At 44.5% G+C, this 12,968-nt stretch overlaps 1 protein-coding gene across 25 annotated transcripts in view; it reads right to left on the bottom strand.

Moving 5' to 3' along the window:
* The window catches only part of PLEKHA7 (pleckstrin homology domain containing A7), a 229,981-nt gene that overhangs the window by 48,372 nt on the left and 168,641 nt on the right, over positions 1 to 12,968 (bottom strand). For all 25 annotated transcript variants that reach the window (XR_002341555.1, XR_002341557.1, XR_002341556.1 and 22 more), the window contains one exon: positions 5,541 to 6,011. Coding sequence is in view for 15 of the 25 variants with exons in the window: in XM_021083278.1 (XP_020938937.1) it covers positions 5,541 to 6,011 (471 nt within the window). In the remaining 10 variants the exon portion in view is untranslated. The remainder of the gene's footprint in view (positions 1 to 5,540; positions 6,012 to 12,968) is intronic.

Genomic DNA, 12,968 nt, shown 5'->3' with positions numbered 1-12,968 from the left:
ATCACTGACCCACTGAGTGAGGCCAAGAATCAAACCCACAACCCCACGGATACTAGTTGGATTCATTTCCTCTGCACCACAATGGGAACTCCTGCCTTTGGCCCTTTTTGATTGTACACTCTAAGCTAAGGAATTCTCCACCCTGGACTGCAGGTTAGAATCACCAGGCGTAGGGGGTGTTTTGAAAATTCCTGATGTCCACACTAAAATTCAGATCATCAGAATCAGATTTCCTGGTGTGGGACTCAGGCCTCAGTAAATGTCAAACCTCTTTCATATACTGGTATTATCTGGGGAGATTTTAAAACAGACTGATGCTTTGACATTGCTCTGGATGAAATAAGGCAAAAATCTTTGGGGGTAGGGCCTCACATGATCAAACGGTGCAGCCAGGAGTAAGAACTGCTCTAAGCATTCAATCCTAGGTGATCTCAACTGCTGCCAGGGCATCAGTTACCATCTCTAGGGCAATGACCCCCAAATCTCTCCTGACCTGAACTCACATTACCTACAGCCTACTGTTTATCTCCACCTGGCCACTCCACAGGTACCATATTGCTCTTCAAGCTTGTTTCTCTCTCTTGGACTCACATCTTCTGTGTGGCACCACACCTACCTATCAACCGAGTCAAACTTAAATGTTAACTGTAACTCTACCTTCCAGCCTTGGATAAATCAGTTTATCAAGCCCTATACCTACCCAATCTTAACATCTATGGATACTATCCATCTCCTCCTCACGATTGCTTTTGTTTAGGTCTCCCTCATCTCCTACCCAAAATACGACAATTACATACCTGATCATGTTCTCTTTCCAGACTCTTCCCCATTTAACCATCTTCCATATGATCCTAGAGCAAGCACTTAACCTAAAATAGCAGTTCTCAGGGATGATATGAGGGTTTGGTGGAGTATAATCTGAAAAAGCAGAGTTCTCATTGTGGCTCAGCGGAAACAAATGTGACTAGCATCCTTGAGGATGCTGGTTCGATCCCTGGCCTCGCTCAGTGGGTTAAGGATCCAGCATTGCCATGAGCTGGCATTGCTATGGATGTGGCGTAGGCCAGGGGCTACGGCTTCGATTTGACCCTTCCATATGCCGTGGGGCAGCCCTAAAATGACAAAAGAAAAAAAAATAAAATTAATCTGAAAAAGCATCTTTGGAGGGCAATTTTGTAATAACCTTCAAAATTTAAATCACATATATTTCCAACCTAGTCATTCTACTTGAAGTAATTTGTGCCTCAAGTATACTTGCACTTGTTTGCAGAGCCAACTGAGCAAAGATAATCCCTGCAACAAAGTTTGTAATAGCAAGTGCTTTTTAAACTAATTGTCCATTAATAGGCCTGTAGATCACTGTAGATCATACAATGAAATATGCTACACATTTTGAATTAATAATACATGTCTATACGTGCTGATGTGGACAGATAGCCAAGACATATTAAATTACCTATATAGATATATATCAATATATTTAGTGAAAAAAGCAAGATGAGGTTTTGATTTATTTTGAAGACAGTGGTAGGTCACGAGGGAGTAGATTTAGGTTTCTGATATAAAATAGGAGGGTACTTATTTTTCAGTATTTACCCTTCAGTATTATTTGGATTTTTCACCTTGTAAATGGATTACTAATTATTTGGGGTACTGAGCAAAGGGAATTTGCACATGTAGTTATGAATGTGGTGATGAATTAGTAATCAATACAGAGAAAACGAGCATGAAAATTATCAATGCCAGAAAATAAAAAATTGTAAAACAAATGAAATTTAATTATAGTATACTATAAGGACCAGCTATAAATATTTACATTGTCATAATAATGTAAAAACTGAGTAGCCATCTAAACAAGAATCATGCCATAACTATATTGTGAAGCTGAGATAGGGGTGTGTCTGTTGGAAAGGAAAGGCAGAGGGGGAATAAGACTAAAATCCTTGTCTTCTAGAGGAGAATGTCATTAACTAAAATTGAAAAATCAAGAAACAGCGTTGTAAGAGAGATAAAAGAAGTGAAAGTGCCTCAAAGGTGCTGGAATTAGGAATAGGGATGGATGGAGTCATCTTTCTTAAGTCCTTAAGCCATTGACAGGTGTTACTTTAAGAAAATTTTTTAAACTAGCAATAACTAAAATGCCATTCTCATTTTGGGTGGGGAATATCAGAATCGCCTGGGAAATTTCTTCAACATATACATGGACCTGCTGTATTAGCACTAGAAAGAGGCAAGGACTAGCCAGTCTGAGAATCTCCCAGATATCCTGATGCTTCTTCCCTGCCAATACCCTTCAGACCTCCATCCTAAATATCAGACAGCATCATGCCACGCTCCTGTTTAATGTCCATCACTGGTTTTCATGGGCCTCCATATAAAATCCAGACTCTTAGCAGGAAATACAGGCTAATCAAGGAAGAACCCACACCCTTCCTATTTGCTTCTATTTCTGGTTTCTCCTGCTTTTACCCGCCCTACTCAGCCCCATAATGACAACTGTTACATATAAAAGGAAACAGCTAACTTATTATGAGAAGCTTCTCTCTGACCAAACTGTCTCCTCTGCTGGATCCCCTCCTGCTGCTAAGATCCACATGCTGGGATACCCCCACGCACTGATTCTCCCAATTAGCATGTCCAACCAGATGTCAAACCTCAACATCACAATCCATACCCAAGTGCCTACCTGACATCTCTCCCACTGGATAGCTGAGGGTTTCTCAAACTTTTACGTCCAAAATGGAAACCTTGTCAAGTTCCCTGGTGGCTTAGTGGGGTTCAGGATCCGGCATTGTGGAGTTCCTGTTGCGGCTTGGTGTGTTAAGAACCGGATTAGTATCTATGAGGATGTGGGTTTAATCCCTGGCTTTAACTAGTGGGTTAAGCCACAGATGTTGCTCGAATTTGGCACTGCTGTGGCTGTGGTGCAGGCCAGCACCTGCAGCTCAGAATCAAGCCCTACCCCGGGAACTTCAATACGCCACAGGTGTGGCCATAAAAAGAAAGGAAATTTTTTAAAAGGGATTTGACATTGTCACTGCATTGGCTTGGGCCACTACTGTGGTGCAGATTCAATCCCTGGCCCAGAAACTTCTGTATGCTGCAGGCACGGCCTCCTCCCACCCCCAAAAGGAAACCTTGATTCGCCCACAAACTTGTTCCTAAGCCTCCCCCATCTCAGCAACCACCCAGTTGTTCAAGTCAAAATTTGAGGGATTGGAGTTCCAACTGTGGTGCAGCAGGATCCGCGGTATCTCCAGAGTGCCGGGACGCAAGTTCGATCCCCAGCCTGGCACAGTGGGACAGTGTTGCCAGGTCACAGTTGCAGCTTGGATCTGATCCCTGGCTTGGGAACTCCATATTCCGTGGAATGGCCAAAAATGAAGAAAAAAAAATTGAGGGATCACGTTTATTCCTTCCTTTCTCTCATCCTACACGTCTAATTCACTGCAAGCTTTGCTATTTCAGCCTCCAAAATGTACCATAAATTGATTTCTTCCTATTTCCTCTGTCACCATCCTGAACAACAGACTCCTCCCTAGGTTCTTCTTTGTGAACTATTAATCAGATCATTTCCCTGTTTAAAAACCTTTCAGAGCCTCTTCCTATTGCTTTTTCAAATAAAATCCAAATTCCTTACCTTAGAGTATGAGGACCTGCATGATAAAACCCCTGCCAGCTTTCCAACCTCACTCAGCAGTAAGATCACTTAGAACTACCTCATAAAGGGTCTGCGAGCACCAGGCATCAAGAATAGCAACTTCCCTCCTCTGTGTCCTTGGAATGTCCTTGTTTTCAATAAGACACAAAATCTGATCAAACAGAATGGACACCTGGGCATCCCAGGTGGGAATGGGAAGGTACCCCAGCTACAATGCAAAAGGCCCTCCTTCTCCCAGTCTGTCCCACGACAATGGCTGCCAACTGCTTGGGAGGAGGCGGGGGTCCCATTGTGAGTTCTCCACCATCCAACCTCAAAAGTGCCCATCTGGACTAGATTAATAAATAAATTACACAATCCACACATACATACAATACCCACACCTGCACAACACCCCCACCCATCTAAAAAGGCACCCCCTGGAGCACCACTGCCTCCAGAGCCCAAAGGTGGAAAGTCTGGGCCTCACAACAGGGAGCACAGAGACTGGCACTTTAGAGCATGTGTATCAAACCTGTGGCAGACGTGAGCTCTGGCACATCCACTGTGACCCCTCAGCCCCTGAAGGGCTTTCTAAATACACCATGGCTTGGCTATCTCCTCTCCGGTCCGAGGTTTGTTTCAGAAGCCCGAGGATAGCGGGTGGGGGGGGGGAATTGCAACCGAGCAGGACCCTGGGAGGCCTTCCCAGAGTGGACCCCATGCCCCCCACTCACGGCCCCTACCTGCCTTTTTATTTATAGAAAACTTTAGTCGAAGAACCAGTTTAATCAGGGAAGTGAAAAAAATACAGAGAAAAAAGAAAACAGTAATAATAATTCAGCCATTCATCAAAGTCAAGGACCTTCAGCTCTTCAAAGACTATAGATTATATGCTGAGCCATGTCCTTGAAGCTATTTTAAGGTGCTGAAGCCCCCACTGGTGGAAGAAGTCAACTGTATGGTGTCTACAAGCACGCAGTCCCCAGACTAGTTGGAACAAGAAGGTGGATGACACCGACTCCCAATTACCTCACCACCCACCATCAGGAAAATGTCCATGAGCTGATTACACCCTGCTCCTCAAACACTGTAAGACTCCAGGAGGGTGGGGGCACAGTCCTTGAGGTATTAGCCTGCTGTATTCCTCTCTTTGCCTGGCAATTAAAGCTACTTATACTGTTTCAAAAAAAAAAAAGAAGAAGAAGAAGAAGAAGAAGAAGAAGCAAGAGGATGACGGGGATTTTCTGTCTCCACAGTGAAGCCAACACACAGTAGCTTCTAGGGACAATGGGGAAGCTAAGTGACCCTGAGTTTTTCACGTTCATAAATACGTCCTAACTCATCTAAAATTGTAATAAAATACAGACAGTGCTTTGCAAATAGCAAGAGATGCACGCCCTCTAAATAATTAAAACAACTTCTTGAAGGAATGGGTATAATAAAACCCAGTGTCAACAGTGCCTGAGCACTTCTCAACGTGCTTGGAATTAAAAATCGATCTGTATTTACTCTGGTTGCCACAAATATTTCCTGGATGTAGAGAAGTAGCCAAGTAAGAGGAGACAATCAGTTACTACCTACAGGCTCACAGTCTCGAGGCACAGTCCCGGGGGAAGGGCTGGTGCGACCTCAGAAGGCTCACAGACAGGGTCTGAACTCTGGCTTTGCCACTTATCTGCCTGCCCTGGGCAGGTTTCCTCACTCCCCCAAGCCCCAGTTTCTTTGTTTATAAATTTGAGCTCTCACCCTTCCTTGTAAGGTTGTTGCAGGGATTTATGGAGATCATTGAGGTAGAGTTTGAGGCCAGCATGCATCCAGCACTGGCTGTGTGAGTGATAGCTACTGTTACTAAGTTACTGTGCTCATTAGTGGCAGCCATCCTGAGTCTATTACTGACCTCCTGCTGTCCCCCTTCTGGGCCTTTGCCCACTGCTCCACTTGGGCCAGATTGCTCTTCCTCTGGCTGTGCTTCTCAAGGTTGGTCCTGGGAGGAAAGGCCCGCTGGTACCCGCCAGTCCCATTCTGCTCTCCTGGGCCAGACGCGGCAGGCAGCACACCGTTCCTCTCGGCCCGTTGGGGCTGAGCCTGCTGGCCTCTCGGGCCACTGGGTAAATCCACGAATAAGGCATCGTCCTCAGCTGGCGAGTATGGGGACCTGGCCTTGCTCCTGTCCCGCTTGCCCTCCAGTGGGTCCCTCTGGGAGCGGTACCGGTCTTCCTCCTGCTCCCGCCTCTCAAATCCGAAGGAGTCTTCATGGCCACGATGAGGACAATCCCTCGCATGTCCAGGTCCCACGCGGCCACACTCTCGACAGGACTCTGTGTGGTTGGCCTGGGGAACCGCCTGCCGCTCCACCTTCTCCATGTCCCTGCAATGACAGCAGCATGTTCAGCCCCATCCAGACTGGACTCTGAGCAAACTCCCAAAGGCCACACTTTACACTCCAATTACCTCCAGGCCTTTGCATTGGCTCCTCCCTCTGCCTGGAGCCCCTTTCATGCTTCTTCCCTTACTCTGCGAAACTAACTTCTACTCCTTTGGGGTGATTTAAAGTAACTTAAATGTTACCTCCTCCAGGAAGCCCCCCTCCCACACCCCCAGTCTAGACCAGGATCTTTAGTGGACTGTCACACTAATCACACTGGACCATGACTGCGTTTCCTCATCTAGTGCCCAAGCAGACTATGAGTTCCTTCAGGCCAGAGGCCTAGCTCATCATTCCTCATACGCCCAGAACTTCCCTGCAGAGACAGTACAGAATAAGAGCTCTATCAATACCACAGAACAAATAAGTGATACATGTGACATTCTCATGTCTTTCCTCTCACTGTGTGTTCACCTGTCTGTCTGGGGCAGGCCAGCTTGGATAGAAGGCTACTGAGCCCAGCGTCTCTTCCACTGGCATCTAGCGCAGCCCTAAGGACAATTAGCAGCCTAATTAACATTATTGCAAGACGGTGAGTAGAGAAGCAGCACGGCATTCTCTTTATAGAACCACTTACCTATCTCATCAGGGAACTGCTCAAACAGGAATGCAAGAACACAGACCTAACAATAATTCCCTGAAGCATTATTTGTCAGATTTCAGAGATAAGGAAACTAAGGCCCAGAGAATATAAATGATTTGCCCAAGATCATACGGCTGGAAAAGAGAGGCACCAGGACTTAATCCGCCCAATGATCATACGGCTGGAAGAAAGGCACCAGGACTTAATCCCATGCAGAGCACACAGCCCACACTGTAGCCCCTGCTCTCTACTGCCTCTCCGTATGTGTGTCCATGACCTACACACATGCAGACCTAGAAACTGTACACACAATGAGGTGGGCTACAGGTTAGGATGTAAACTGAGGCTAAAGAGCTTCTGGAGCATAGAGAAGGGCTCCATCTCCCACTGAAAGCTGCCCTTCTCCCTGCCTCCTTGGGTCCTAGTTATGTCTGTATCCTCATTACTTGGTACCAGGGACACAGCAGCAGCTCCAGAAGCTTAGAATTTAGAATGGGGGGGGGGGGCAGGAGGACACACTTGATCCTAACTCAGGAGGACTGATGCAGGCGCCTCATACCCCTGAGAGAAAAGTTATATTCCTTATACTTCTTTTTGAAATGAGTACTTTGAAACTGAACAGCTTAGAGTCCTTCCTTGTCCCTCTCCCTTGGTTACACCCTAAACACAATCACCCATAAGCTAAAGATTAGGCACCCTGAACATAATTGCCTGTGGGTTAAAGATTATTAGCACATAATGTTTTTCAGGAACTTTCCTAGTTTGTTCTAATCTCTGATCCATATGCCCTTTAAGGCAAATACTGTTATTCTAGGCAATAACCCAGAAGACCACCATCAGGATCAGGCTGAGATCTCCTAACTCCAGCTTCTCCCCCAAAGAAAGAACAATGCATGTTTGTCCCAATCCTGATTTCTATCTGAAAAACCTGTTTTTCTCATTTTTACTATAAAACTCCTTGTAATTCTTGGGGGGGGGGGGTCACAGGCTTTAAGGCATTAGCCTGATGTGGCCCTCCTTTGCCTGGCAAAACAATAAAGCTATTTTTTTTTTCCTCCTTTACCCAAAACTCTGTCTCTGCATTTCAATTCGGCACCAGCTGACAGAGGCTGAATTCCGGGAACAAGACCAAAAAAATTATCAGCTATCCTTAGATGGGCAGCCTGTATTTGTACTCCTTGGTAAAAAGGTCCTGGCCTCAACATCTTTCACTCCTTGAAATGGCCAAGCCTCAGGGTTCTCCATTTTAAATGGAGAACAAACAGTGGAAACGTTGCTGCATTTACATGATGATGGCCAGACCCCAAATGTCCTTGCAACAACCTCAGAACCTCAGCTACCAATAATCAACAGAGATTCAGGGCAGAATCAATCCAGTCTAGGAGCCTTAAAAAATGTCAATACAAAGTGAAAACACGAGTTCCCTTCATGGCGTAGTGGAAACGAACCTGACTAGGAACCATGAGGTTGTGGGTTCAATCCCTGGTCTCGCTCAGTGGGTTGAGACTCCGGCATTGCCCTAAGCTGTGGTATAGTTTGCAGACGTGGCTCGAATCTGGGGTTGCTGTGGCTGTGGCAGAGGCTGGCAGCAACAGCTCCGATTCGACCCCTAGCCTGGGAACCTCCACATGCTGCAGGTGCAGCCCTAAAAAGACAGTAATAATAATAATAAACAATAAAGTGAAAACAAAACCCCTAACATAGGTCAGCTTCTTAGTGTGTGCAGGTCTGTCAATCTTAACTTAGGCTAGAGAACTGAGAAAAGCAATCGCACATTTCACTGTCTATGCTCTTCTATGAAAACCCAAATGGGGTGGGGTGAGGTGGAATGGTCTTTGGATCTCCTTCCCCTCCTCTCCCACCCCTTCTTTTGCTAACAGTGTTTCAATTTTCCTTTGGGGGTCACCCTCCCCCACTCCCAGTTCATGTGGTTTAAGTGCTGCTGACTACAAATCCCTATCTAGCTGAGGCTCCAGAGTCTCAGTGATTGGCTCAGAGGCTGACCCATCACCTAATAGAGGCCCATCAGAGTTAGCTCTGGGACTTTGGTTGAAGCTGGTCTTGAGCTACTACAACTACATGAGGAGTAGCTATTTGAGAATAAAACCAATGCCAAGGAAAGCAGATGGAAAAAACAATTCTATAGACTTGGTTTGAACTCTAAGGTTTAGCCATATCTAAGCCAGATATATCCTTAGACTTTTTAGATCTGCATCGGTAAATTCTTGTTCTCAGGAGTTCCTGTGTGGCTCAGCAGGTTAAAAATCTGGTGTTGTAACTGCTGTGATTCAGGCTGCTGCTGTGGCGTGGGTTTGATTCTTGGCCTGGGAACTTTTGCATACCACAGAAGTGGAAAAAAAAAAATTATTTTTCTCACTTAAGACAGCCTGAGTTTGGTCTCTGTCACTTACAGTGGAAGGAGTCCTATTACATCTTTTTATAATGACATATTTAGATGATCTCTGAGGGCCCTTCCATTCCTAATGTCCACTGGGTCCATAAGCTCAAGGAGTAAAAACATTTGGGAAATATTCAGAGGTCTACACTTTAAGAAAAAGCAATTCTTGCACTTTCCGTTGTGGCTCAGCAGAAAGGAACCCAACTAGGATCCATGAGGATGCAGGTTCGATCCCTGGCCTTGCTCAGTGAATTAAGGATCCAGGGTTGTTGTGAGCTGCGGCGTAAGTCACAGACTTGGTTCAGATCCCATGTCACTGTGGCTGTGACACAGGCCAGCAGCTGCAGCTCTGATTTGACCCCTAGCCTGGGAACTTCCATATGCTGTGGGTACAGCCCTAAAAAGAAAAAAAAAGAAAAAAAGAAAGAAGAAAAGGAAGGCAAAAAGGCAATTCTTATGGTAAGTTTATAAAGGGACAACTCTGTTCTACAACATACACATTATAGGTTTTAGTTTGGGCTTTCCTTTCTTCCTTTAATCCTTCCATTACCACATCAGTATAACCTCACTGGTAGCCTTCAAATTGCCTAAATTGGCCTTTATCTTCTCTACTGTTTCTCAAATTAGGGCAGGGCAGGGCAGGGGCGTAGGGGATGGGTGCTAAGGCTGCTGTCTGAAAGACTGAAGCTCTAGCTACACTCTAGGTCACGCTCAGGTCAAATCACTGTAGTTGTAGAAGCTGGTTACTCTAATTGTGAGACAGAAGTAATCATATCTCATCATTCTCACCCCAAAGATAAATAGCACCTTATCATAAAAGCCAAACAAATATGTACCTAAATGGACCACATTAGAACTGAAGAGAAAAGAGGGTTTCTTCAATTGACAGATAAAGGGATAAAGAAGATGTGGTACATATACACAATGGAATACTACTCAACAATAAAAAAAAAGAATGGAAGAATGCCATTTGCAGCAACATGGATGGACCGAGAGATTTATCATACTAAGGGAAGTAAGTCAGAAAGAGAAGACAAATACTATATGATATCACTTATATGTGGAACCTAAAATACGACACAAATGAGAGTTCCCTGGTGGCTCACTGGGTTAAGGATCTAGCATTGTCACTGCTGTGGTGCAGGTTTGATCCCTGACCCCGGAACTTCCACATGCCAAGGGAGCAGCTAAAAAATAAAAAACATTTTAAAAATAAAATATGGTGCAAATGAACTTGTCTATGAAACATAGAAGGACTTATAGACACAGAGAACAGACTGGTGGTTGCCAGGCTGGGGCGAGGGGTGGGGGTGGAGGCGGACAGGAGAGGGATGGATTAGGTGTTTGGAACTAGCAGAGCAAACTATTATATACTGAATGCATAAACAACAAAGTCCTACTGTATAGCACAGGGAACTATATTCAATATCCTGTGATAAACCATAATAGAAAAGAATGCTTAAAAATAATATATATGTGTATGCATACACACACACACACACACACATATATATATACTATACATGTAAAACTGAATCACTTTGCTATACAGAGAATTAACACAACACTGTAAATCAATTCTACTTCAAAAAAATAAATTAAAAATAAAAGAAGAGGGTTTCTTCAACTTCAGAACCCAAGGGTCATGGGTACAATGTCTCAGCGCAATCAAATGTAATGAGAATTTTTCTTTCTTTACCAATCAGCCGCCATGTGTTTGCTGAAAAATCAATATATCCCCACTGGGATGGGAACCTGGAGGTATAAGAAGAAAACAGTCTCTGCTGCCAAAGCAAGACAACCCTCAAGCTGGATTTAATCATGCTAACCACATTTAATACTCTTCTCATAAGCTGACCCCATTCATGGAGTTTGCCAATCTTTTCTAACCTTGGAGCTAACTTACAACTATAAATCTTAGTCCTTTCGGTGTTGTACGTGAGTGTACAAACCCTATATATGCCAATATGTCCTAAAAATAAAGTTGACTGAGAAAGAGAAATTCTTTTCTCAGATTAACACCAGTATTTACTGCAAAACAAATCTTTAGAAAGTGGCTAAAAGCATGGTAGTCTGCTCACCACCTGGCAGCTTTCCAGGCCCTGAGACTTGGGATTATCAATAACTTCTACTTCCACAGCTGCTGTGCCTTACATAAGGTAAGATGTCCCAAAATGTTCACACTATGGCTGAGATAAGAAAGGTGAAGGGAATATTTCCACTCCTCCACCCTATCTGACTTAAAACAGATAAGTTGTTTTTGTTGGATACATTGCCACATAGTAAGTTAGTACTAAGTTACAGGATTTAAGGCAAAAGTGTTTTTTATCTTCTCCCTGTCTCCTTGCATTCCCACCAACGTAACCCAGGACTTCTCAAATCAGGAGACCTGTCACATAGTAAACTCACAGTGCTCGATTTAGCACAATGGTAGGAAAGAAGGAATTACACCTGGCTGTCAACGACAGTGTCATTCAAGAAGTTGGTCGTGCAGGGCACAGATGTTCAGCTAAGACAATACAACCCTTTCTTGTGCAGGTCATTACTATCATTGTGAGCACCTGGCATCAGGGACTGCTCAAAAAACAAGGAATTCCTGACATTTGGTGACCAGCTTGGCCACATTTGTCCTTCTCAAGCATGACAAACCCAGAGGGCACAGGATCAGAGGACCTGGATTCAAGAGCTGGCTCCAGAGCACAGACGCTGAGTAACCTTGGGCAAGTCCCTGACCTCTCTGGTCTCTGGTTCCTCTGCAAAATGGAGACAACAACCTCCACCTGCTTGGGCTGTTATGAGGATTAAAAGAGACAATGCACAGAAAGAGCACAGCACCATGTCTGGAACATAGCATGCCCTCAAATGCAAGTGTATTGGCTTCCATTCTCTATTCTCTCCTCCTTCCTTGCCCCAGTTTTTTCAAAGTGGCAATGTATCCAACAAAAACCTTATATTTCCTAACCTCCCTTGGAGCTGAGAGTGATCACATAACAAATCTGCCCAGGAAGATGTACGCAGAAATTGGTGGATGGCAGTTTGTCTCCCAGCAAAGTAAGAAGGGGCTCTCTTAGCTGGCTTAGGTAACCCTTTTCTTCTTCCTGCTTGGAATCTAGACTCTATGCTGGGCTGCGAGATGACAGCAATAGGGATGAAAGCTACCTGCCAAAACCTGGGTAGAAAGTGAGAAAGAGCCCGGGTCCTTGATAACATCATGGAGCTACTATACCAGCCTGAACTCACTCACTCACTCTGGATTTCTGTTAGTGAGAAAACTAAAACCTCATTTGATTATGCCATCCTAAGTTGGGTTGTTCTATTACTGACAACTAAACACAATCCTTGATACAAGGGGTTCAGTTTATCATCAGCAGGTACTGGGTCTCTCCATTTTTAGCACATCACAGCAATGCTGTCATGTCAGCTTAGAGCAAATCCTTGTTTTCACTTGCAAGTGGGAAGAGCACATACCTCAGATTGAGGATATTTCTGTTTTATTCCTGTTCTTCACAAGAACTTGGAAGTTAACAGATCATACCAAGCAACTGTACACAGATAATGATTTTATTCTGCCTCCAAACCCTTTATCTCACCAGGAAATAACAAATAACATTTACTTCCATCTTGATGTTAAAAACACACACAGGAGTTCCCTTCGTGGCTCAGCCATTAACGAAACCGACTAGGATCCATGAGGATGTGGTTCGATCCCTAGTCTCATTCAGCAGGTTAAGGATCTGGTGTTGACATGAGCTGTGGTGTAGGTCACAGACGTAGCTCAGATCCTGCATTGCTGTGGCTGTGGCTGTGGCCAGTGGCTATAGCTCTGATTTGACCCCTAGGCTGGGAACTTCCATAGGCAGTGGATACAGCCCTAGAAAGCAAACAAACATACATACAAAAACAAACAAACAAAAAACCC

This window comes from Sus scrofa, chromosome 2, assembly GCF_000003025.6.
Source record: "Sus scrofa isolate TJ Tabasco breed Duroc chromosome 2, Sscrofa11.1, whole genome shotgun sequence".
In the NCBI taxonomy this organism is placed as follows: Eukaryota; Metazoa; Chordata; class Mammalia; order Artiodactyla; family Suidae; genus Sus; species Sus scrofa.
Note: the sequence above shows the minus strand (reverse complement) of the source record. Positions and strands in the feature narration are given on the sequence as shown.